At 47.5% G+C, this 26314-nt stretch overlaps 1 protein-coding gene across 2 annotated transcripts in view; it reads right to left on the bottom strand.

Moving 5' to 3' along the window:
- Nucleotides 1–3299: 3299 nt before the first annotated feature.
- RGS6 (regulator of G protein signaling 6) overlaps nt 3300–26314 on the bottom strand; it is a 284190-nt gene continuing 261175 nt past the window's right edge. Inside the window, exon 17 of one of the 2 annotated variants that reach the window (XM_056347233.1) lies at nt 3300–7903. In XM_056347233.1, the coding sequence (XP_056203208.1) occupies nt 7853–7903 (51 nt within the window). In that variant the 3' untranslated portion in view covers nt 3300–7852. Of the gene's footprint in view, nt 7904–19261; nt 25418–26314 lie in introns of those variants that run through there. The other variant, XM_056347234.1, reaches the window with a different exon arrangement.

Genomic DNA, 26314 nt, shown 5'->3' with positions numbered 1-26314 from the left:
CCCCTGTTTTTGTAATTGCAGAGCAGAGAGAGACCTCAGCAGCCTTGCACGTGGCAGCCCTTGAGGAGCATTTCTTTTAGTGAAGCAGCTGATTCTTCAGCCAGTTTAAGCAGGGAAATGCCAGTTTGACAACTCCTTCATGAGGGCACAGACCGGCCTCTCTAAGAGGGGGTCAGAGAAAAGAAGAGTGAAGAGTCACAAGGGGGAAGGCAGCTGAGAACCTCAGGTGCCAAAGCAATGGGACGTGGGGAAGATCTGCTGCAATGGCAGTGCAGCGTGCCGGCAGCGTGGCACATGGAGGAGCACCAGCGCTCTGATGGGCAGAGTTGCAGGGTGGCTTGAAGGCAGATATACCTTCATCAACCGGACCCTCTACTTAGCACGCATGAAACTCCATCTTTAATATCCTGGGAATCAGGCTGGGAGAGTTGCCATGTGCAGGATAGGTTTAACTGATGTGTTTGCTTCTCCGGCTTGTACTGTTCCCTTGCTTCAAGACCAGCATAGTTTGCGGGTCCTGCAGAGACAAACGGCACAGAAAGCAGAGATGCTCTGAAGGGCGAAAGCTCGTAGCTCCCTTCAGGCCCGCAGCCCCTGTGGCTGGGTGCAGTGGGGGGCCGCAGGCAGGGCTGGGGAGGGCACAGCCCTCGGGGGGCTCGCTGGGGTTGTGCCTTGTCACTCCGCGGCTTCACTTGCACAGTGCACGGGCTGCTCGGCCGCGAAGCCGCCCCGGCTCCGGGATCTCTCAAACCCGAGAGCGCGGTCAGCCAGCGCCCGCTCCCCTGCGGGCAGCTCTCCCCGCCCGCCACCGGCCGCGCCCCGGCTGGGCGGGGGGAGCGGAGCCCCTCGCAGGGCGCTGGTGCCGGGGAGGGGACGAGGGTCGCAGGAGAGCGGGCAGCTGGCAGCGGCACGGACGTGGGCCGAGGGGAACCAGGTGGCTTCAGCGCCCCCCGGCACTCGGCAGAGCTTTGGCGCTCGCGGCGCGGCCTTTGTTTCCCGCACTCGCAGAAGCGGGCAGGTGCCTGCGGGAGGGTTGAAGCCCCCGCGGAGGCGGGGGGGGGGGGGCGGTGCAGGCTGCCCCCACGGCCCGGCCGCCCCCCGCAGGGGCGCAGCTGCCCCCGGCCGCGGCCAGCTGCCCCCCCGGCCCTGCCCCAGGCCAGAAATAGCAGCGGTGACACTGCCCCGCCGTGCCGGGCAGGCGGGCGGCGGGGGAGGGGACACTTCTTGCCACCCCCCGCTGCCCTGGCTGTGTCACCGCTGGGAATGATGCTTCGTGTCTGGGATTCACAGATCCCACCTGCCCCCGGGAGCTCACCTCCACCCTCCTTATGGTCCTTGTGCAACAGCCACCACGGCCCCTCGCCCCCCGCCACAGGACTGGGACTCCCCTCCAGCTGTCCCCCAGGCCTTGCCCTCTGCCAGCATTGGGATATGGCCCCAGCGAGCAACGGTGAGCCTCTGGTGCTGGGCAAGTCCCCACAGACAGAACTTGCTGCCCAGGTCTGGCTGCCTTCAACCACACCACGGAGGTAGGAGGCCCTTCAGATTTTTTCCCTTGCAGAGGAAAATCCCATGAGCCTCATTTTTCTGTGGTTGGCCCCAAATGACCTCCAAAGAGCAGAGCGTGGCATTTCAGAGTCCCAGATGCTTTAGTGGAAATGTGTCGTATAAAGCATCATTTGAATTTTTTAGCTGGTGTGCCTTAAGCCACGTGGCATCAGGCTCACGCTGAATTATGACAAGTATCAGACACCCACGGTGCTGGGCTATGAAGCTATGCAGCACGCGGGAATAACCTGCATGTGGATGGACGTGAGAAACCTTGACAACGCTCCAAAAGGGAACAATCACTCCTGTTTTGGAGGATTTCCTAGTCCACCCATAGAAGGTACTGCTCAGGGCTGGCTGTCACCGACTATTTATGGGAGGATGCATGGTTTAAGCCCCCAAAGATGACAGAGAGAAGCTCAGTTTAGTACCTCTGCTGACAAGCACTATTCAGGGATCAATGCCATTGCCCACAAGAGTTGTCCTCTGCCACACAAGATGTTTCAGGTATCTTCCGGGTCCCCAGTGTCATTGCTGTCAGCCTTGTGTGGATGACCTGGGCACTTCTGACCATCTGAAGCAGCATTAGACTCCTTCATGTGCAACTCATTTGAGCCCTAAGCCTGCAAGTTGTTTCCTAAACTCTGCCCACTAACATCCACCCTCTGCATGGGGTGAATCCGCAGCTTCCTATTGCAAATGTGAGAGGGCAACCACACTGACACTTGTGGCAAGAGCCATAAATTCACATTAAAAGGATTCAAGTAATAGCATTGCTGCGTAAAGACAGCCTTTGAAAAACTTGTTTCCAAATGCTTAGCAGCAGGATTAGAAGGTTGCTGGCTCTTAGCTGCAAGCTTTGCAGATGCTAGGGACTGGCAAAGCAAAATCTGTATCACATGAAAAAGTTGATCAGGTCTGACTCTCTCCTGCCGTGAGATTGCTTTTCTCACTACAAAGCATTTCTCCTCACCAGTAAGTTCAAAGTACGTATGGGCATGAAGATAGTGTATTGTTCACCCGCTCACTGTTCTGCTGAGCAGCCGCCTCGCTTGTTCTCCGTCTCAGGTTATAAACAGTGTTGAGAAGCTGCAAAATTGCTCGCAGCTTAAACGACAAAATCATGATAACCTAGCCTATCTTACCCTACTGTGAGCTCTACTTTAATAATCCTGCTTAATCATTAAACCACAATAAGAGCAAGCCAAGGAGTTTAAGGCAAGAGCCAAGCCAAGGCTATCAGAGCATTGCTCAAAACTTGAACTGAGCACAGTCGGCTCCAGACAGAGGAAGCCACATAAAGGGACAGCAAAGCTGTTGTGCAAAGGGTCAGAAAGATGCGGCAGAAAATTCCTATCTGTTGGGACTAGCTGAAGGAGCCAGAGCCAGCTGTGAGCTGCTCCTGCTTGTCAGGAGTCTGCAGCGGTGCCCTATTTAATCCTTTTCCCAGGAGACCATCTTGTTATCTAGCACACACACTCCATTCAAGCCTTGCTGTTGACATAGATGCTTTGACTAAACCCTTATGCCCAATGATTATTGAGTATAACAGTGGTTGCTGGTTATTTTCCAGAATGCTTTACCCTCCACTGAAGGGTACAAAGACAGCAAATGGACACACCTATTCTTTGCTGATCATGCTGCATATTGTATTATGGCAAACTGATTGTTTTCTAGGGACATTTCAAACACAGCTGAGGTTAAATTAAAATAAAATACAGAAAAGCAGGAAAGGAGATAATATAAAACTATAAAACCTGAGAAGACACACTGCTTCCGTCACTCAGCTGGAGACACTGAGAACAGGGTTAGGCCAAGCCTTGCCCATGGATGCATCCAGGACCTGCACTGATTCCAGCAGGATTATTCACGTGTGCATGCATGCATGACAGACAGAACAGATTTGGTACTTATTGCTTTGACTTTTCCAGGATGCTAAATTTATTTGTGCATTTCAGGAAACAAACCAGTACAGTCAGATGTTCTGTACCTGGGTTCCCCTTCCCCCACCCCAAAACAGAAATAATTGGAGGCTAAAAGGATCACCCATGCCAGAAGATGAGAGAGCCAAATCCTTTCCAAGTCAAAGGACTCACTGAAATCAACGGGGTTTCACCTGAGTAAGGACTAACTGAAGAACTTCACCACAGTCTGTGACAATTTGGCTGAAGAGACAATGAGTCAATTTTGTATTTTCAGCCCAAAATATTAGACTAGAAGGTGGAACTCTCTTGTCTCAGCTTCCTTGAAGGGAGGGGGCAATAGGATTGGTATCGCTGAGATCATTCCAGAATTTGGGTCACCATGCAGAAAACTGACTTGTATTTTGCGGTCCAAAATGGGGCATATTTTGTCTTCATTGTCTCGCTACCACCTCTTGTAGGATTTGACTGCAGCATGGAAGCATCCTGATATAACTTTACAGTTCACCGTGGTGTTGTTACTGTAGTAACTTATTACTAGGACACCTTGTGCTATCTTTATTGCTGCAGTACCTGGTACAAATGTACCACCGTTTGTCCTCACACACCATTATTACTGCCTTATTCCCCAAACTAATTTACTGCAGCATCCTGTTGTGTCTTATTGCTGCATTATCAAAATGCTACTTTACTGCAGCGGCCTGTGTTACCTTATTGCTACATTTATCCTGGTATTATTATGTCAGCTTACTGCCACTTTTTATGGCTGCCCTGCTACCATTTTATTACAGTACTCTATGGGATCTTAGTGTTGAATTATACTGAGAGTACATTAATCCATTTGCTTTAGCCTAACTCTGTCTGCACAGGCTTGTTGAACCTTCCTAGTGCTTGTCCTGGTGCCATTTCGCCACAATAGCCACAAATGTTCTGGATACTCTATTATCCAAATAACAGTGTACAGCCATATTTCACAGCCATAGCCCTGTAAGTATGGGAAGCTTTGTAGCTAGCTTGCACAGCATGGACATTGTAAAAGGTTTCCAGACTACCTTTCCTTGAAACAATGCGATTTAGAACATAAATAGAGGTGGAAAGCTGATTTCCTAACTCATCTTCAGCATGATGAGGTAGTTGGAAGACATGGGATGCTTATAAAGCAGTGCATTACCGCTTGCAACACTCCGTGGGATACTGTGAGTGTACAAGAGCAGCATCACTTGGAATAAGCAATGTTGTTAAAAAGCAATAAATCGAGGATGCAGTTCACGTGGAAGTAGTTACATGTTAGTATCATCATATGTGAAGTAAAAGACATGTGAAAAGCAGTTCATATGTGTTCCCAGGAGGAGGTCTTGTCTACTCTCATGTCTGTTTTAGAGAAATTTAGTCAGGAAATGAGGAGCAGAGATTTCTTCTCTCCAGAGAATATGAAGCTCTGTCCGCTCAGCTAGCCATTACTGAGCAGATTAGCTTGCACGAGTGTGCATTTAAATGGCAAGCTGTTCAGCATCCAGGCCCCCTGATGTACGCCCATATGCATGCTCCCTGTGCCTGCAAAAATTCCCTCCGTGCACTCAACTGTTCCAACATAGCATATTCCCCACAGGCAAAACACTGCGGCAGCCAACACAGCCGTCCAGCAGGAACAGAGCAGGGAGACAGAGCAGGGTGCCTCGCTCACAGGGCAGCAGCACATCTCCAAGTTAAAGTCTGGCATTGCCGCTCCCTGCGCAGACCATCACCCAAATTCCACCTGTCCCGTGCACCTGCCAGCATCCTCCAGTCCTGCCATGTTGTGCCCCCAAGCTGGAGGACAGTGGAGAGTACCTCCATGGAGCTACCCCACCCTTCACCCAGGAGAAGACCTGTCCAGTATCAGGAACTCACCGCAAAGCAGATACCCCTGGTAACACTTGGCCATCTCTGCTACTTGCTACACATCAGCTCTGTGCTTTATGCGCACATCCTGCTCAGGAATGCTCTGCAGACCAGTTCAGGGGTTCACAGGACAAACCTGCTATAGGAATAGGAAGTACCTTCGCCTAGAGTCTGGGCAGCACTGGCAGTAGATTAGCTTGGGGTGTGAGCAGCTTTTGGTTTACAGAGCTCCGGTGACACATGGTGATGGTGGGGTTGACACAGATAAAAACACATCAACATGGCTCTGAGAAGAGCCAGCCTTTGCATTTTCCTAGGGACGACGTAAAGGGACACATGAATGTGGATGAATAGATAACCAGGCCTGTTACCTGAAGAGCCTCTGTTACCCGAGGGGACCCTTTGGCTGCGTGTGCAACAGAAAATGGGTCCTGCAAGGACAGCTAAGTGACAGTTTGGAGGAGACCAAATGTTCCTTTCAGAGGCAGGACACAGGACACCACATGAATGTACAGGCACATCCATGACAGTTCTTCAGTCTTGGAACTCACTTGTGTGTCACGTATGTGTAGGATAAATCTGAAGACCTCAGACAGCAGGCTGTTTACGGGAATAGGCATGTGTAAAGAACAAATATCATACTCAATATTCTACTGTAAATTCATGCAGGTGTAGACGGTCCTATAGACCTCAGGTAAAATCAATAATAGGAGTTTTCTGGGCGGGGGGGGGCGGGGAACGGAAAGAGGTATCAAGATGAGAAATGTCATGGGTAAAGAGGGAAGGTCCTTTTTTCTGACAGAAACTATCCTGGCCTGATTTTGTGCACACATAGGCCTTAGATATTAGAATAATACTTGCCTCAGAAGTTAATATTGTCGATAGCCAGCTGTCTACTTAGCTAGATGGTTTTGCCTAGGTAGGAATGCAGACTTGTAGCCATATAGCAATTTCTACCACCTGCACAAAAAGCCAGTTTGCCTTGGCATGAGTGAAGAAGACCAAGAAATGTCTATTTTCACATACGCTTCAGATCTGAAGTGCCTGTAAAATACAGGAGGTTTTGTGGCACTGAGTCAATTGAGTCTTGAAATTTTCATATACAGTATGTGAATGCAGTCCATTTTCCTATCTGCAGCTAGTATACATGGGGGTTTTAATTAAATCAGTTCAGTTCTGTCCTCACCATAACCTCCATACTCCCAACAGTTTGCAACAAGCTAATGGGTCACCTCTTGCAGTTGTATTCACGGGCTGTAGGTCAGATGAGTTTTAGTGGAAGCTCATTTCCTCCAGTGGTACAATTTCACGCTTACAATGCTGCTTCTCAGCAGAGTCAGTTATCTGAGCTGGGCGTGCTGCTGTTTAGGAAAGGTTACCTGGCACCACCCAGCACCTTGCCCTTTCACATCCTGCTCCTGGCGGTCCCATCTCCATCAATTCCCTCCTCACCGCAGGCTGAATTTTGACACCTGCCCATACCAGAGTTGCCTTTCCCTGTATACATGTGAGCAGATTTTGGCCCTCTACAATTGCAGTTGGAGTCCGATTCTATCTACTTGAAGTAAAGCTTGAACGTCCATCATTGAGTAAATACGCAAACCCTTAAATAAATAGAAAATCAAATACAATATAAACCAACTCACTTTTAAATACCACGTGCGTGTGTGTCTCTGTGTGTGTTTCTGTGTGCATTACACATCTAAAACATGACTTTTTGAGCATCAGGCAGAGTCTGATCACATTTGCACTATGCGCACATGCAGAGCGAGTCCGCCGACATCAGAGGATTTGCACCAGGATCAGAGTCTGACTCCATGGGGCAGATCCTCAGGTGATGAAAACCACTCAACTCTCCTGACTTCAGCTGAGGATCTGGCCATCATCTCTGGGTAAGATACATGCTATTGGAACGACAGTGAATGATGAACTTAAATAGTGCCTTTTTTTTCTTTTTCTTTTTGGCTTTAAAGGAGGAGAGGCATAGAAAAGAAAAACAAAGTTAAAGTCAATGAATCTGCAGGAGAAATGCATGGGATTTTGTGAGAAGGAGAAGTAGCTTCCAGCAGATATTTTATTGGATCCAGATGGCCACAAGAAAGGGAGCAAGTGAGATTGCAGCGCCGTCTATTAGAGCCATGTTTGTGCCAGGGAGAGAAGAGATGAAGGAAGAACACCGATCTCTCTCAGCTCTTCTTTCTCCAAGTTGCGGTTGAGTCCGTTCCCTTAAATAACAAGCCAGCAAGCCTTTTGTGTATGGTGAAGTGCGTTCCTCCAAACCCCGGTCGGAAACAAAGCACCTGCAGAGCTCGGCGTCCTTACAAAGCTGTGCAGGCAGGGAAGTGTCGATGTAAACTGTGAGGAGAGGCGCTCACCTGCACGTGGCTTCCCGCTTGTGCTCACTCCAGCTCGCTCCCTCGCAGGGACCCGCTGTCCCCAAAATGCCCCGTCCCCGGCAGCGGTCCCAGTTGTCTCTCCCACGGGGCGGTGGGCTGCAGCTGTCAGGAGGATTGCATCAGGCCTGTGAGGCGCTTGCTCGCCAGAGACTTTCCCTGGAGGGAGGGACAGACAGAGAGACAGAAGAGACCCGGAGGCATGAGTGATGCTGTGGGATGCTTTGGCTGCTAGTGAGGGGCAAGGGTCTTCCCCAGAGCGGGGAGCGCACCTGCCTCCCCCAGCCCTGCCGACTGGCGATGGGGGGCTTGCTCATCCCCAGCATCGCGGGTGCCTGTGGTTTTGCCCCAGGCAGGTGGTTTGGCAAGGAGGGGTTGTGGCTAGTGATGTCCAGGTGGCTGTCGCTCAAGGCTGTGCCCCAGGACACTGCCTCATGAAGATGTTGCCTTTCTGCAGTTACATGGGAACTGGTGAAAGCAACGCTCTGTCTTATGCTTGCTGTGACTTGTTGTGCCCAGTGTCATCCTGCCGGTGCCAGGCCATGGCTTCCATGCAGAGAGCTACCCCAGGGCTGCAAAACCAAGGCCACAGTGAGAGCTGGGATGGCCCTCCCACAGCCTGTCAACCGGTGCTGCTGGACAGCGGCCATCAGAAACAGATCTCGACAAAAATGATTTCAGAAACAGCTTAGCCTGCCCCTGCCCTGCTGCCACCCTGCTTTGCCCACTCCTCCGTCTCTTGTCTCATTGTTCCATTCCTGCCCAGCCTCCCTGCCTTCCCTGTGTTCCCCCCCGAGCCACCGCTCAGGTGCATGGCCGTGGCAGCCTTGCTCATGTGCTGCCGGCATCCATGTGAGCTTCCCCACTGACTGGTGGGACCAAGGACCAGGGAGAAGGTCACCTGCATGTCTGAATCCCCTCGCTGGCTGAGGACATACAGCCCCTGCTTCCAGGACCAAGGGAGGACCTACAGCTGGTCTTCATTTGCAGGCAGTAGGAAAGGTATATCCCCGTAGGGGATACTGATGGCGTTGCAATTACTGATGTAACAGTGAAAAATTGCTTCAGGAATTGCACCAGTTGCTGTGTTTCTTTGCTGAGTTTTCCTCTTGAAAAACGATGTTTTTCTTAAAAGAAGAAAAAGTCTTGTTTGAAATAAACATCCAGGGAATACCAGAGAGCCATGGAATACCTAGCAGCTCTTAAACAACCTCCTCTACGTTACTATATATAGCCAAGATTTCCTTTGCAATAGAAGGTTCTAATAATTGCTGTTTGAAAGAAAGAGCAAGACAGATTATACAGTGAAAGAAAGTATGTGCAAAATGTAGGAAAATTTGAAATGTAAAATTTAGCAGGTCATTTGAAATACGCCTTGTTTAACAGTTTAACACTAAGAAAAAAGAACCCCCACACCCCTCCACCCCCACCTCCCCTCTTTGATTTCTAATCTATTCCCATTTAGGGCTGTTCCAGGAGGATGTAACAGTTCTGTGCAGAAGCCTCATTTCGTTACTCAAATGTGTGCCTTTTACTTTTTGCTTGGCTTGGCTGCATAAACATGCATGGCCTAATCTGGCTGCTCCCTGTACATGACCAGCTGGCTGCTGGTAACACTGTCGTCACTCAGGCTGTCCTGCCCAGGACAGAACAGCTACAGTCACAGCTCTGTGGCTCCTCCGTCTCTGCAGCACAGCTTGCATCCAGGGCATGGCTCAGGAAGGACCAGCTCCCTCTCAAGCTCAGCAGACATACCAGCACCACTGACATTTAAGGCATGTGTGCTTTCCTTCACTATAAATCAAATTATTGATAATTACTATTATTATTTTTAAATGCACTTCTGGGAAGCTCAGCCCAGGGCTACCCCAGGAGGTAGCCAAGACTTCTGCAGAACAACATGGCAGTGCTTGGGGGGCTACAACTATGGCTGTCATTTTGCTGCCGTTAAGGAATACCTGAGAAAGAGTGCTAGGGAATTCTCAATTTCTGAATCCCATTTATAGGAAGAAGACAGTAAAGATGTGGATGTTAATTTCTGCAAGAATAACATGGCTGGTTTTTGAAAAAAAAAAAATAAAAATTAGTTTCCACCTATATTTGGACACTTCCTTAGAAAAACCCCAACAAATAAGCCTTGGGTTTGTATAATGACTATACAGTCAGACTCTAACTAATCTGCTGCAGGCAGTTCCTCTTGTTATCTTCTCAGAGGCAGGCAGCCTGGGGGTATGCCAGCTCCCTGTGCCAGGGTCCAGCGGTGTTGAGGAGCAAACACTGTTCCACATTCAGCCCCACAAATGTGTTCAAAGCGGGAAGGGGGAAATTCCAAGGCCAGGCTGGGCCAAGGGGAGGGGGCAGCTGACAGAAAGGCTGCCCTGGAGGAGGTGGTGAGTCAGAAATGGAGCTGATGGCCAAGGTTTGCACAGAGCAAAAGTTTGCTCATGGGTTTTCCAGTGGCAACTGCTTCCCGTCTGCGGGCAAAGGTGGTGAGCTCCATTGGCAGCTCCCCATCTAGCAGGAAAGCTGTTAGCCCAGGAACCCAGATCCAGCCGCTGGTTCTGCAGCTAACTTCCCACCTGCAGGCTGGGATGAGTCCCCAGCGTGGGGCCCGGCTGTCCGGGAGGATAACTGTGTCAGGGAGGTGTGAGGTGCCAAACAGCCTCACGTGCAGGGACATGCGAACAGATGGGTGCGAGAATATCTGTTTTAAGACCGCAAGAAGTAGGCAGCGATGTTTTCTGCTTGGCTGTTGTGTCCAACATTGTGATAAGACAGATGGTGAAAGGATCCCTGGAATCACATAGAAGGATTAATGTGGTGAAATTTCTGGCTACAAGCAAGACCACTGGGCTGTAACTGTAACATTCATCTTTGGTACTGATGGGGTCCCCAGCCAGGCATACTGGTGTAGGGGATTTTGTTTCAATCCAATGCAGAGATAAACGTCAGCCTCACAGCATGGGTCTGAGTCATATGAATATCCGTGGGCTGGAGGGTGGGTGGGATGCAAGTATTCAGTTTGGGATTCTCTCATCTTAGACATCCTCATTAAAATAAAAATGAAGAGGATCAGGAAAAATCTGCATTTCATCAGGTAAACTGGTATCTGTTTCCTGTTACTAAAATGAACAAGGGAGCAAAACATTGTGTCACAGGTGGAAATGCTGGATGGGATCCACTTTGCTGGGGTAAATCAATGTGACTTAGTTGCTTTCACAGAACTGCTGCCAGTTTACACTAGTTGAGGGGCTGGTCCATGGCATTTGTTTCAGGTTTAGCCCTCCAGGGCTTCTTAGGCTTGAAATCCAGCAGGAGACACAAAAGTTTTGTGCTAGCTGACTGACAAAAGCCAAAGCGTAGCACACACAATAGCTCCTTCAGGATGGTGCAGCAGCTCGCTCCCCAGCCAGCCGATGCTCTCCCCCAGGACCCCAACCGGTCCATCCAAACCCACCCGACCCTGCTCGCTGGGAGGGCATCCATGGCCAAACAGCCCAGGATGGCATCAGTGTGCCTTAACATCATCGCTTTCCTGTGCCTGCAAAAGGGGCATCCGGGTGACCAGGCAAAGGTGGCCTGGGTCCACCCCAGGACAGCAGAGGTGGGACGCACCCCTGTATTTTTTGCAGTCCTGCGACCTTTCCCTGAGGCTCGTGTGGCATGAGTGCCTCAGTCAGTCAGGTGAAAGGCTGCTCTGAGAAGCTGGAGGTGGCTAAATCAATTCGTAGTTGGGTGCAATGCATGCCAAAAGAGTTTAGGCTCAGGAGGTCATGTTGGGCCTCATCTGCCACTCAGCTGGGATTCTCTTGGGGAGATCTCCAATGAAGTGAGGAAGTTTTGGATTATTACAATGTGAAAGTTTGGCACAAGTACACCTAGTTTCTTTAAAAACGTTCAATCAAAATAAATGTTTTTTTCCTTCCACATCTTTGTTTAGCACGAAACCAGTGGCTGCCTGTACATTTCTACCTCTCCTTTCCCCATTAAAAGAAAATGTCAACAACTCCTGCCTTATTTCCAGGAGAAATTTCATCTAAGCTGTGCTGGCAAGGGACTTGGAAAGCATATGATTTCAGGCTCAGAACACTACAGTGCTCCTTTTATGCTGTCGTGTGCATATGCTGAATAATAAGGCAAGATTAGAGTCGATGTAAGGAGTAAACTTTTTACATGGGGTCTAAGGCTTATAAAGAAATCCCCAGTCCTCCAGTTGCAAAATATTTGTCACTACTGATTATAGAGTTACGACAATTAAAAACCCAGACTGTTGTCGCTCAAACAGCATAGCAAAAGCAGTATGTTGTAGGGCAGATTTTGTGTGTCTTGTTGGATGCAGGCAGGCTTTCTTTTCTCTCATTCCCTGCAAGCAGCTGGGCTGTAACACAGCTTTAACGCAAACATCACATGCAGTGTCACCACGTCTTGGTAAAGGTAACATCCAGTTCTCTCTGTGCAGCTGAATGAATGATTTTTTTATTTTTTTTTACCCCTGAACACTGGCATGACAGGTGCCTCAGTTTTTACAGCCTGACTTTGGAGTAACCTAAGGAAAAAGTAAAAAAACCAAACCTGACTTTGGAGTAACCTAAGGAAAATGTCAGAGGATTCTTGGCAAACTTTATGAAACTGCCCCCCAGAATCTGACTTCCAAGTATGCGGCCCATCCTATTGCTTGGCTCCAATGCCAGGCAGAGGACCAGACCTCGGCACTCGTGGACCATCAGGGCTCTCACTAAGGCCCAGTGAAGTGAAGATTAACCTGCAGGTCACAGGAGATGCTTAGCGTCTTTGATGGCTGAGCCTTTGCTGAGCAGCTACTAAACTAAACTGTAAAATGCAATTAGCAATTATTTTAATGAAGCAGAATCCAGCAATTTAACATACGCAAGAACCCAAATAAGAGGAGGGAAAAAAAAAAAAAAAGTCTTGAATTTGACACAAAAAGGAGACAGCACTCCTTTCAAACCTCCTGTATGAGGCATCGGAGTTTCCATCTTGCTCTTTGCTTTTATCTACTAAACCCAGCACTTTGCACAGCTGGGAGAGAAGGCAAAGGCTGTGAACTATTTTTTTTTAATACTTTTAGAAAGAAAGTTTATTTTTGTCGAGTACCTGTGATTTCATACATGTTAACATGCTCTGCCCAGCACAGAGTAGTTTCTGTATCTAGCATGCAGATACATCAACCACCACTAACATGCAGGAGCCAGCACTTCCATGCACACCGTCAGCAACGTACCTGAACACCCAGGCAGGATTTATCCCGTAGGGAGCTTTGTGGATGCACCAATGGAGGGAGAGGAAGCGTGTGGGGAGCTTCTGATATGGCAGCATAGGCTCCCCTTTTTGCCGTGTCAATACAGACCAATGTGCTTTCATGCTGACTGTTCACATCCACACTCTCCACCCACCAGCTTAGGACTTTGCCTGCTATAGCTGACTCCACTTCTTGCTCTCTGCCCCTCTTTTGTGCTCAGGGTTGTCCTCTACCCAGCCTGCTGCCCAATCTGCTCCAGCCAGAAGCATCACATTCCTGGAGAAGTCATCTCCAGGGGAGCGGTGTTAACCCATCCTTTTGTAAGACCCCCAGCAGAGGACTGGGGCTGGTTTGCATCTCCACTGGAGATGAACAAACCCTACCTCCATCAGCTTGAATCTGAGGTTTTTCACGTGGTGACAGGCACTGCTCAGACCTCCTACCTTTTAGCTAACATACTACAAGAACATTGTGCCACCAAACTTCACTTCTAAGAAGGAGATTGCCATGGCCCTAGCACTGCCAGCACTGTTTGGTTTTCAATGTTATATTACACTGCAGATCTCGTGTAGAGGATTGAAGTTGGGTTAATTATCATTGATAACATACAGCTGTGGGCTGGCTTCAGGGGCGGTGGGTTGGCTGATGTAGATAAGGTGCAGCTGTGGCTGGTTCTGGTAAGGGCTTGGGCTGCCAGTGAAGAGGGAGCAGCCGAGGAAGAGAGAGGAGGAAGAAGCAGAAAGAAGAGAGGGAGCGAGCATGCCCTGGATGAGGCAAGATGAGGAGAAGGCAGCAGAGGGACTGGCATGAAGAGTGTGTTGGTGTGAGATGGTAAAAGACCTTGTTGCAGCTGGCTAGTTTGGAGAGTGCTGTGACAATTGGTGCCCTGTGTGAGGCCCTTTGGATTATGAGACTGAGTGTAACGAGCGGCAACAGCGGTGATGGCTGTCCTGGGGGATGTTTGAAGTTTTGAACAGTGACGGTGGTGCCCAACATAGCGGAGACAGGCGGGGATAGACTGTGATCCAGATCACATTGAGATAGGTGGGAAGAGCCTGGGGATCTGGATCAGACACTGATAAAGGTGAGCTGTTGGGATCAAGGAGAAGGAAGCCTGACTGCCATGGAGTTAAGAGACTGAGGGTAATGGGTGACAGCAGCAGAGTACCTGGCCAGATGTGGCAGCAGCCCACAGCTGTGGTGGGTCCAGAGCGGGTCTGGCCAGACAGCGGTGATGGCTGTGCCTGGGGAAGGTGTGGGAGCAGCGCGGTGCCGTGGGCAGCTCCCACCGTTGCTGCTGCTGCTCGGCCTGGTGGTATTCTTGCTGGTGTTTGTGTGCTCATTGAAGGTGTCTCCACTTGTAGAAGAAACGGGTGACCACAAGGATGTTGAGAAGCTTGTTGGGGCACAAAGTAATGTGTTAGTGCTGTATTCTTGATCTGCTGCTGTTGAAAGCTTGTTCAGGTTAGTCTCTGGTGTGACCCAAGAGGTGAAAGGATGAGGTAGTATAAGTTAATCAGAACCCCACTCTGAAGAAAACAAAATCCTAGATGTCAGGAAAGCAGATGAGAAGAAAGGTGATCAGCCCTCAGAAGCTGAAAAGCCCAAGATAAAATGGCAGAAGGGATATGCGTATGAGTTCAGGGACAAATTGTCTGGACTGTATGAGAAGTTTATTTGTGAAAAAGTTGTGATGATTGTTAAATACATAAGGCATGAAATGTTAAGAAGAAAAAAAGAGTTCAGGGACAAGTTGTCCGGAATGTATGAAAAGTTTATTTGTAAAAAGTTTGTGATGATTCGTAAAAACATGAGGTATGAATTATTAAAAAGAAAAGAGGGGGAATTGTAGAGCAGGGGTCCCCAAACTTTTTAAGCAGGGGGCCGGCGCGCGGATGAAGTGGCAGGCAGCCATCTGCAGCTGCTTGGTTTTGCCCCCAACCCCCTGTGGGGGGGTCTGTAAATACTGGGGGCTGGACTGAGGACCCTGGGGGGCCGTATCCAGCCCACGGGTAGAGGAATGAAGCTGGGTTAATTATCATTGATAACATACAGCTGTGGGCTGGCTTCAGGGGCGGTGGGTTGGCTGATGTAGATAAGGTGCAGCTGTGGCTGGTTCTGGTAAGGGCTTGGGCGGCCAGTGAAGAGGGAGCAGCTGAGGAAGAGAGAGGAGGAAGAAGCAGAAAGAAGAGAGGGAGCAAGCATGCCCTGGATGAGGCGAGACAAGGAGAAGGCAGCAGAGGGACTGGCATGAAGAGTGTGTTGGTATGAGGTGGCAAAAGACCTTGTTGCAGCTTGATGGTTTGGAGAGTGCTGTGACAATCCTGGGGAAATTTTATTTTTATGTCATTTAAAAAATATTCCTTTTATTAGATTTTTTCATTAAAAGTTACATTGCAAACATAAGATAGTAACATAAATTAACAAAGTTAAATATGAAACAGTTAAGAACATAAACAATACAGGAAAATAACTTAGTTCAACACAAAATAAACACAGACACATAAACTATGAACATATATAACATAAATTAGCACACAAAATATGGTGGGCGATACCACCAATTGCACACTGACACAGACTGAAAATAGGAGCTGCAAAGTGGCTGTAGAGGGTAAGCAGGGGAGTGGCTGCTTGTGATGTGCAGGATGCTCACCCATTCTCACCAGCGTGGTTTTACAAGTTGCCCCCAAACTCTCGCAGAGCGGGCCCTACTCCTCTTGTAAGGCTTGAATGACAAGTTTCCTGAGCTTCTTGCCATTCCTGCTGATAGCAGTGAAGCTGAGCAACCATGGGTTAGGTTCTTACAGTTGATACTGCTTTTTTCCTTTTCCAGCTTATATCGCTACAGGAACAGTTCAGAGCTGCAGTCCAATTAAAATTGCTATCATCCATAGCCACTTTACTTTGTGTGGCTTTTCTATGCTTCCTAGGAGAGGCACTGCACTTTGCTTTGAGAAATACCAGTGCACCACTGCATATGGCACAAACCAGGAACTGACGCATGCCCCAGACTCACCCACTCCTAGAACAGCTTCATAATGGTTGGAGCTCTCCTCTACCATCCCACCAGCACCACAAGGAAGATCCTCTTCTGTTCTGGAGCACTCCGGGCTCCTTGTATTGAAGAATGTGTTCAAGCTAATTTTGGCATTAGCTGAAGCAGCCTACGGACTGCTTAAACTTACCACAGTGAAGGAGGGCACTTCACCACAGACCTGCCAGGATCAATGCAGCCAGCATATGATGGTGTAGTAGAACGTTTTTCCAAGCCACCCCAGAAAATGCCCTTACTGCATGTTGCTGGTCTGCCCCTCGTGCAGGGTGCAGTTCTATTATTCCCTTTGTGTGCAATGGACTCAGTTTGTTTAACTGTCTTCAGTGGGACTGGGAACCAGGTAAGTAAGTAAGTATCTTGCACAGTCAGAGGAAAACAGAAACACCAGCAAAATATGAAACCCCTTTGGAGTATCAGAATAAGCTTGGCTGAAATCACAGCAGGGACTAAGCCCCCCTCGCTGTCAAACCCCTTGCTAAGGTCCTGGTTCAGTATCTGCAGCTAGCATCTAGACCTCTCTGTAGTGGGAAGGTGCCAACTTTCATCTTCCAGAGTTTGTGTGTGGCTGGAATAAAAGACAGTAAATGAACACTATGCCCTGAACTCTGCATAATACCTTTCATCCAGAAGGATCCCAAAGCACTTCAGAAACCATACACACAGGGATCGCTCACTCACTGATGGAAGGTAGTGAGCTCAGGGGCGAAAGGCAGCTGCCGTTCTGCACCACCAGCACTACGCAGCAGTATTTTTAAGGAAGGGAAGTGAGGAATAACTTATCCACTAGAAGTGATGAATACTTACGCTTTAAAGGAGCCCCTGTACAGAGAACAGACTACACAGCACACATGTAATAACATGCAATCCACTGCTTATCAAACCAGGTAAGGTACTATGCCGATACCAGGAACAGATGCAATTCAAGCGTGCCACGACCAGCCGATGGTGCACTGTGCAGGCCATGCACCCAGTAATCCCAGGGCTAGGTACTGACACTGACCAGTTACCGCACATAAGAGAACAATCAGATGACAGGTTGCAAATGCCAACTGGATCCCTTCATGCTCCAGGTACATTCTGATGCTTTCCATCACCTATGTAATGCAAGTACCTTTTCCCAGTAAAAGCCCGTATTTGTTAATGGCTGGAGTAGTGGAGCAAGCACATTTTCTTTTAAAGTAAAATATCTTCCGAAGATAAAAATAACCCTTTTCCCAGAAGTCTTTACTTGCTGCCAAATCTAAGAAACTTTGGCATCCATTCCTATATCTTTCCCTACTCCTATCCCCTATCCTTCTAGCTGTCTGTTCTGATACTCACTTCACCAGCACCTCGGTCCATCACCTTTTTATACTTCCCAGTTTTTCAACCACTATTGTCTCCCTATAATGGCTTAAACCTTTGTGTTTATTATATTGCAGGTTGTGAATACTTTCCATGCCCTCAAATGCTGTTACCTATTTATGCAAGCTGGTAGAGCTGGGAAAGTGAAAAAGTGGGAAAGCTGGTAAGTATATGATAGTTCTATGAGATTATCAAGGAACCAGTTAAAATGAGAGCCCTGATGATCTCCAGCAGTAATTCTTTCTCCAGCCTTATGCCTTCTTCACTGTGTTCATGGTTAGTGTTTGTAATACATCACAGTGACACAAAGCTGTGCAAAATATCACACAGTTCACCTGAGAAAGGTAAGATCCCATCAACACATTTCATGTGTGTGACGCCATACTCGTGAATTAAGAATAGGACCAGGACAGTTCACATGTGACTTGAACTCTGATCCAACAGCAGGCAAACTGAGAAGACAAAAACCAGCATGAGGCAGTAGCAGTGGCCAAGGGATGAAGCTGAAGATGAGGAAGATGGGAAAGCAGCAGCAGGGAAGAACAAGGGTAACACCACAGAGCTGGAAAACTGCTGAGAGCATCTAGGAAGGGACAGCCAGGCAGGCAGGGTAGACACTGAAGCTTTCATGGCTGCATAACGCAAATGAACAGATACACATGGAACTGAAACTAAGTATGGGACTGGATTTCTCTGGGTGCTGGAGTGAGATGCACTCAAAGTTCTAAGCCAAGGATAGTTTAATACAAAATAGCCAAAAGACACCAGAAAACGAAAGCTGAGGAAATACTACAATGAAAATGCCAGTTTGCACCACTGCAAGGAGGAGGAGGAGGGCATTTTAGGCTCCAGACAGAAAGCATCCTGGCCACTGAGCATGACAACTATATCAAAATACACCATCTCCAGTCCTATTCTTGCTCCTGAAAAAGCCATCTTTGCATGAGAAACCAAGGTGGGAGACCAGCTCTGTAGTGATTAAGGATGCAATGTGGGACCCCATACAAGGCTTCTGGATGAGAACACAAAATCACCCCACTGCTGCTAACGCAAGGACTACAGCAACTCTTGCTTACCAGCACCTGCCTTCTGCCTACTGCAGCTGTCTCCTACGGTTAATGAAGCTGGGCCAGTTTGCCGATCAGTTATTCATCTATGCCTGGGAACTGAGACAATCTTCAGTCTTCAATGACTTGCAGTCCTGTACAAAATGTTCCATCCATAACATCCAGGGCTCTAAAGAAATCTCACCTGACCACCACATCACCCACCAGTCCTTCTGTTTGAAAACAGCAGGTCCAGTGGGGCATCTCCCCTGGCTGGCTCATTCAACTTTCTCACACAGCTGGTGTCTTCCACACACTCCAGGAACCTCCTAGATCGTTTCCTCTCCGCTGTGTTGTATTTCCAGCAGACATCTGCAGGTTGAAATCTCCTATGAGAACAAGGGCTGCTGCCCCGAGCAGAGACCTATTATCATTCCTCCCTGTCACTTCGGCCCCCTCCATCTGCCTGGTGGCGAGCAGGCAGGGGAGCCTCCGCTTTTTGTGATGTGTCCATGGGGTGCATTTGTCTCAGTGAAGGTAGAGAATGGCTCCAGCGGTCTGTCTCCCTCTCACACTCCCCGATACTCCTTAACCTTTTTACTTCTTCTTTCAGCTCTGCCACCAGGCTGAGAGATCATCCACCTGGTTGCACCTCACACAGGTGTTACCTCTGCTGCCCTCCAGTAGCAGTCTCACTACATACTCGCATTTCCTTTAGGACTTAAGAGAAGGGCTCCTTTTCCCATTAGTATTACACTCTTTACAGACTGTAGTGATGAAAGACAAAGTACAGCCCCACAGCTTCACGCCTCTGCATACACTGTGCTGTGCCACTATGGCTTGAGGGAGGCAGGGAGAACGCAGGGAAAGGGATTTTCCACAGATTCCTATGTCCAGCCAAAAGTCCAGCATTTGCACCTTCACCCCCCCAGTCCTGTGCAGCACCCTCCGGCTGGGGCTGTTGGTTTTGCCTCAGGCTGCCATGTGCTGCCATCGCTTGGGCTGAGTTTCACAAGGGGCCCTCCCAGGTTGTGCAGCTCTCCTCTCTGATCTCAGGCAGCCAGAGACACACAAGAGCTTCTTTATCTTCTTCAGCTGAAGAGATTTTTCAGTCCGGGAATGTAATGAGTAAGTGTCATGTCAGTCGGTTGAGACAGAAGTTGTAAAAATTCTGAATAAACAATGTATCACTGGTCTGCCCGCTCTCTTGTTCTTTAAAGCATGAAGACTGAGAACTCTGAACCTCTCAAAAGCTGTACGTGCGTGTGCGCCTTTTGCTCTTAAAAAAAAGTCAGCTGGGAATAAAATGCAGAGATCTTCTCAGCATTGGGTCACCACCTCGATATTGAGTCAGAAACTTTAACACCAGCTTTCTTACAGGGGAAATTCCTTCCTTGGAATATAGCAAGTTTAGGAAAGTTGGAATTCAAGTCCAAGTATCATGGCCCAGGCTTATCCAAGTTACCTGCTGAGGCTGTATCCATAGGTTTAATCCCTGTTATTGCTAGAGTACCATTGCTGCTTTTAGAGAGAATACTCAAGATGCTGCAAGCTGCAACAAAGCAACCCCCTCCTCTTTCCCCCTTTATTAAGTGTAAATGGCCATCAGCACAAGTTAGGCAGAGACTTGGTGGCTTCCTTAGCAAGACAAAAGCAGCAGTGGTTCCCCTAACTGTACTCATTAAAATATATTTTCCTTCTACTCTTGGCCCTGAAGGATCATCTCAGCTTACGAGAACTAAGCTTCTGTCTATCTGATTATTAAATCATTTCTAAAGCAGATGGGAAACTACACTGGTTTAAACAGCTAGGCTGAGACTGCATGGCTAAAAATAGTATAGCAGACTCCTTTTAATTAGCAAGATGATCAAATATGACAGAAGAGAGAGATGTGGATATATGGATTTGTGTGCATGTGTGTCTTTAAGTTATTACTTCAGTACCTGGTATTATTTATAACATATATGATACATGATGTCTGATTTTTATGATGTCATTTATCTTCACCTGGGAGAGGAGACAGGCTAACTCTGCTTTCATAATGTCAATCTTTGCTCTACTCAAAAGGAAAACTATAGTGAGATAAACCTGCCACCATGTGCACTGCCATCATTTTTAAAATTAGGTGGATTAGTAAGTGCTCAGATGCAGTGGACTGTCAGATCTGCAACTCCCTGTGATTGACCCTTTCCCAGGACTCTCATGGAGAGCATGGAAGAGCCCGCCTAGCTTTACACTTGCGATTTCATGGCACAGGAGCCTGGCATAGGGCTGATGGGGTCAGGGACTGTTGTCTATCCTACCACTGTGCTGCCCACATATTTTTGAGGACTCTTCAAAACCGATCAGGGGAGAAAATAAATCTGTTGCCCCCCTGCTCGCAATGTGTGCCTTGCAGCAATCTGGTCTATCATGTGGACATGGCCCTTTGCTGTTCACCAGATGACTGATGACCGTGATGCTTGGTCCTGGGACCACACAGCCGCTGGCCAGGCTGTGGTGGTGGGCTGTCATGGAATGCATGCTGATGCTGCAGCTGTAGACTTCAGGCAGGTAAGCTGAGGAGACTGAGGATGTCTGGCATGTTGGGTGCTGGCTCAGACAGATGTCCCCTTGATCCAAGGGGAACCCAGACAGGGAGGCACTGCAAACTATGCCCTTCACTACAGGAGGACCTGAGCAGCGGTGGACACAACTCCCTTCTTGGCCATTGCACAAAGGTATTGTGCCAATACTTTGAAAGGACCTGAAAGTAAAAGGTAAACCATCACCACAGTGTCCTGCTTAATGTGGACCAGATAGCGCCTGGCTTCCAGAGCGATTTGGTGCAAAACCACGGTGCGTTCATCAATTGTGAGCTGCCTTCTCCTGGTCAAAAGTACCAAGCCAAGGAAGATGAGACAGGGGGTCTTGTAGGAATTGAAGAGTAGTAAAAAAAAAAACAACCCAAAATCTGCAAAATCCTGTTCTTTCTTATTCCTCATTGATTGCCCTGAAGGTGACAAGCCTCTGGCTGGCCACCAGGGCTCCACAGTGCCTTTCTAAAGGATGTTAAATGGTCTGGGGTTAATCTGTGACTGACATGAGCAGGAGCCCTGTGGGTAAGGTGACTTCCACTTGCTCCAAGTCTGCACTGCCAAAGCCAAGCTGTATACTTTTCCACCCAGTTCAGGAGAGCAATTCAGAAGCACTGAAAGATTTTTCTGGAGAGGGGTTTAACCCAGGTAAGAGACAAAATGCCTGCAACATAGTTTGCAGTTTGTCAGCAAAGCTTTACTGTTTCTTTTTCTGAAGTGTTTCATTTTCCCCGTCTTTCTCAAACAAGAGATGGTGAGATTCAAGCAACTAGAACAGGCAAACCTAGAGGGTCCGATTTTTTCACTAAAGTGAAGACTCACTGGTCTGGCTACAAAGCGGTCTTCTCTGGTATGGAAAGCACCCCTGTAAGTACAGCATCAGGAGCAAGGAAGGGGTCATGAACCTCCACACCTCCATGCTCCTGCTCTGGCTCTATGCCACATACACTGTTAGTGGAACCAAGTTCCCCAAATTTGAGTACAGCAATGCAAAAGGAAACCATAGCATCATTAGATGTTTGTTTTCTTTATGATGCTTATCACAGCTGAAAGTTACAGCCAATTTAATCAATAGTAACTGCTTTATTTGAAGAAACAATGAGCTAAAAATTATCCAGGGGAGGTTCCCAATAGGCCTGAAGTGCCAGAGTACAATAGGAAACAATAGCTGATTGATACTGGGAGAGAATTTGCTCCATATTTTAAATCACATTTTAGATATTCTTATGACCTTACTAACAATCATGGTGATGCAGAAAGAACAAACACAGCCAGGCCACTTTATTCCCCACTGTGTCTTTGAGCTATTCCTTGGCTAATTATTTTCCTGATGTTTTTGCTAAATGACTTATGTCTTCAGTCAACTTGTGTTCTTGAAGTCCACATTTATATCTTGAAATTCAAGTGCAATTTACCTTAGAATTTTCATTTTTATCCAAAACCAAAGTTCTGGAGTTCCGTCCCAAGTTCTGCATTACCTTTCCACTTCCCATAACTCTGGCTGGGCTTCCCAGTGAGTGTGGAGGCTGTGGGGCACATCTGGCTGGGCAGCACCCGCCAGGCTGGCTCAGACCCCCAGAGCTGCCCCAGCAGGCAGCACATCTGCCAAAGTGCCCCGCACCATGAGGTGTGTGGCCTGGAGCACATGCTGCAGTGGTAAGGCCAAGCCTTCAAGGACCTCAACTCAGTAATTTCCCAAAATGCTGGGTCACATGCCACAGCCAAATCTGAAAATTTCCCCAGCGCCTACTGCATCCTCCCAGCGCCAAACAGAGCAGCGCAGTCTGGAGGTGGCCCTGGTCTGCTGACAGTTTATAGTCCAGGCTTCCAGCCTGGAAGCCACGACTTCATCTCAGCAACGGCTCCTAAGGCAAATAAACTTCTAGCCATGGTTGTTTTGGATGTTCCTCTTACAGCCATTACTGGAAACGTGACCTCATATCATTTGCTTTACAAAACAGGCTTAGGGCTCTGCCATGAAGAGAGCAGAGCACTGGGGCTCTGTTCCAGCCAAACCTTAAGCATATGCTTAACTTCAGCATGCTTGTGCAGGGTCAGCTTGAGTAAGTGATCCTGTAATGAGCAATCACTAAAGCACAGTGGAGGTCTGGGAATGAGGGCTGCTATATTGCTCCACTCTTACACAGTCGGGGAACTGCAGTGCCTTTTGGAGAACTGGAGCATGCAGAATTAACTTCATCTTAATTTAGTCCCCTGAGTATGCCGTAAAGTTACTACCACTTTGGTAATGCTGTCTTCTGAGGACATTATGATGTGTCAACATAGCGACTGTTTTCTCATCTGATGGTAGTGACAAAATGCCATAATGCAAAGTATAAAAAATCCAGACCCTTTCTAGTTCTGGTAGCTACCATGCCATCAGAGGATGACATTTTATATCTGCATTATGAAAAATGAAAGAAAATGTTTACAGTACACTAGCCATTAAGACAAGAATGAACTGAAGTGCTGACCAATCTACAACAATTTTCTTTACAGGTACTTCCATTATAATTCTACCATTCCCAACTAAGCTTGTCAAGTTACTCTTCAAATCAATTGCAGGAGAAAAATCCGCCCTTGTCTGTGTTACTATAAACCCAGCCAATCTAGTAAAGTGAGAGTTACTCTTCTATGTATTTGGCAAATCTGCGACCAGAATTTACCACTTGGTGTAAATATTTCTGCATAGTTTGTTTTTTTTAAAAAAAAATCTTGCCTATTCCTTTTTCTGGCAGAATCTTAGAAAGTAGTAAATATGCAGATGGGCACAGTGATATATTTTGTATCAACATATTTTAAATGTGTGCATATGCATTAGCTATATAAATACATTCCCCAGGAAGTCTGCCAGTGGATATACTGCAAAGCTCTGCATGGTACATTTGGGTTTGCTTGTGCAGCAGCATGGCAGCATCAGAAAGAACCCCTCTAGGTTTATTTGCTCTACAACAGCTCACACTTACCTGCACGGTTCCCCCTTTTCTATCTGTATGTACAAATGTTTTATCTTTATATGCCATGTGTACATAAATAATGTGTATATAAATATACATACATACACACACAAATGCAAGCATATGTACTGTATATACACATAGTCCAATGCCTTAATTATAAAGCTGTTATAAAGCCATAACAAGGTCTTTGAACTTTCTATGAAATATTGTTCCATACAGTGGTTTCTATGGGAATAAACCACTTGACGACCCCCTGCTGTCCCAGTATCACCTTATAACTAATGATGGGCAATACATGAAGACCACAGCAGTATGCCAAAACCGTATGACATACCAAGTCAAAGTGTACTTGATACTGAGCAACACAAGAGTAATTCCCCACTGACCCAGTTGCTGCATCCTCAGCTCCAGCCCTCTGTTTGCTCTGGGTTACCGCATGCACACAGTCTGTCCCACCCTGTGCTGCCTAGTATGCCTGCTCCTCCACCTGCCTTGCAGCACCTGTCCCTGGTCCCGTCCCCTCCCCCTGCTCTCCCCTTTCTCTAGAAAATCTGCTGCACACGCAGATCCCTAAAAGCAAGTGGGAGGAGTGGGTCTTGCCCAGGCTCTGGGGTCCTGCCCTGGGGGCTGGAAAGAAGCAGCCCTGGCCAGTGCCCAACACTGCCCTGTGCTGCAGCATCCCTTCACAGCCAGATCAGCTTCCCCCACCTGGAAGGACTGGCTGGAGGCTGAAGACAGGTGAAGGACAAGAAAGCAGAGGACATCTGTCTGCTATCCTTGAGATCCCAGCACCCCCTTTATCTAAAAGGTTAAACAGTGTTGTGTTACTTGCTGTTACTGTGCTCCTTTTCTGGTATCAGTGTCATGAACAAGTCAAAGAATATCGCCCATCCCTATTTACATAAGCACTGGCAGACAGGGGTACAGAGGAGGAGGCTGCAGTGCTGTGGGTGGATATGTATGTGTATATACATACGGTATCGTTAACCATGCACTACATAACCATATGGATACTGTTGCAATGGTGCTATGAGAACCATGCTCTTGTACTCCATTGCGCAAGGAAAAGCCACAACAAATACTGTAGTAGGAACACAACAAAAAGACAACCTTGTGTTTAAATCTAGACAAAAATCCATTTGCTTTTGCAGTGATGATAAGCTAGAATGAGCATTACGGAATTCTGCTTCCTGACCCATCCCCCACCCCGGCTTCTTTAAAGCTACTATTTAGATGAGCTACAGTATTAAAAAGAGAAGCTGCGAAGATGCTATTGCAAAAATAAAGGATGAAATAAAAAGTCAAGCATCCACATTTCTCCCAACTAAAAATGAAGTTCTGAGGAAAGGGAGGAGGGAAAAGAAAAGGAACTTACCATGCTGCGAGTGAACTTTTCTAGAGAAGTTCTACGACCTTGCCCATTCTCTGGCTTAACGCAGAAAAAAGTGGGGAGAAAAACATACAGAAAAAAACCCCTTCAGCTTAAATGCAGTTTTCCAAACCAGCAGCAAAATATAAGGAAGCAGCAAGGGGGGAAAGTTGTAAAAAAATGTAAGAAGCAGAAATCAATGTTTGCAACAGCAAACATAAGAAACCAAAACCCCTTAAAGAATGAGATGCCACTACTTTTACTCTTGGACAATGTCACCTTTTCTCCTGTGAGTTTTTTGAATGGTTCAAACAGGTCTGTGCATTGCTGTTTCTCACAGCTATTGGTATTGATTTCTTGTTCATTGGATTTTCCTTCTGTGGCTGTTTTGAGCTGGGACATCTGATTCTGGTTAACACCTGCCAAACAGCTGATTGGAGGCTCCCATTGCTTGCTTAGAGAGATGAAAAAGACCACAGTAACTTTTACAATATTAAAAAGCATTGTGTGAGCGAGTACAGCGCTGGAGGAAAACCACCACAGAACTCATTGCCAGGGAACCTGCACTACTCTATCTATCCAGAGAGTAGAAGCACATTTCCACTAAGTTTGGCTACATCAAAACACAAGACAGCATACGTATGTCTGTTGAAGGCTATGGAAAGATACAGGCAGATCTGGGGCACAGACACTTTTGTATCTGGAATATCGGACTATTCATATGCAAGAAGACATTCAACTTCACCGCGAGAAGACAAGTGTGTGCATCACGGCTTTACGTATCCCTGAGAAGGGTGCTCACTGCAGCGCTTCGTTTGGCACAAGGGAGATCTAATTGTCACTAACAAGGAAGAACTAAATAGTTTATTGGCATGTTTGCTTGAACATCTAATAGAAAAAAACCTGTTATAGGGAAGAGGAAAAACTCAGTAATATGAAACAAAGCTCACTGCAGTC

Source organism: Falco biarmicus, chromosome 7, assembly GCF_023638135.1.
Source record: "Falco biarmicus isolate bFalBia1 chromosome 7, bFalBia1.pri, whole genome shotgun sequence".
NCBI classification, from domain to species: Eukaryota; Metazoa; Chordata; class Aves; order Falconiformes; family Falconidae; genus Falco; species Falco biarmicus.
This window is presented reverse-complemented; position numbering and strand designations above follow the sequence as displayed.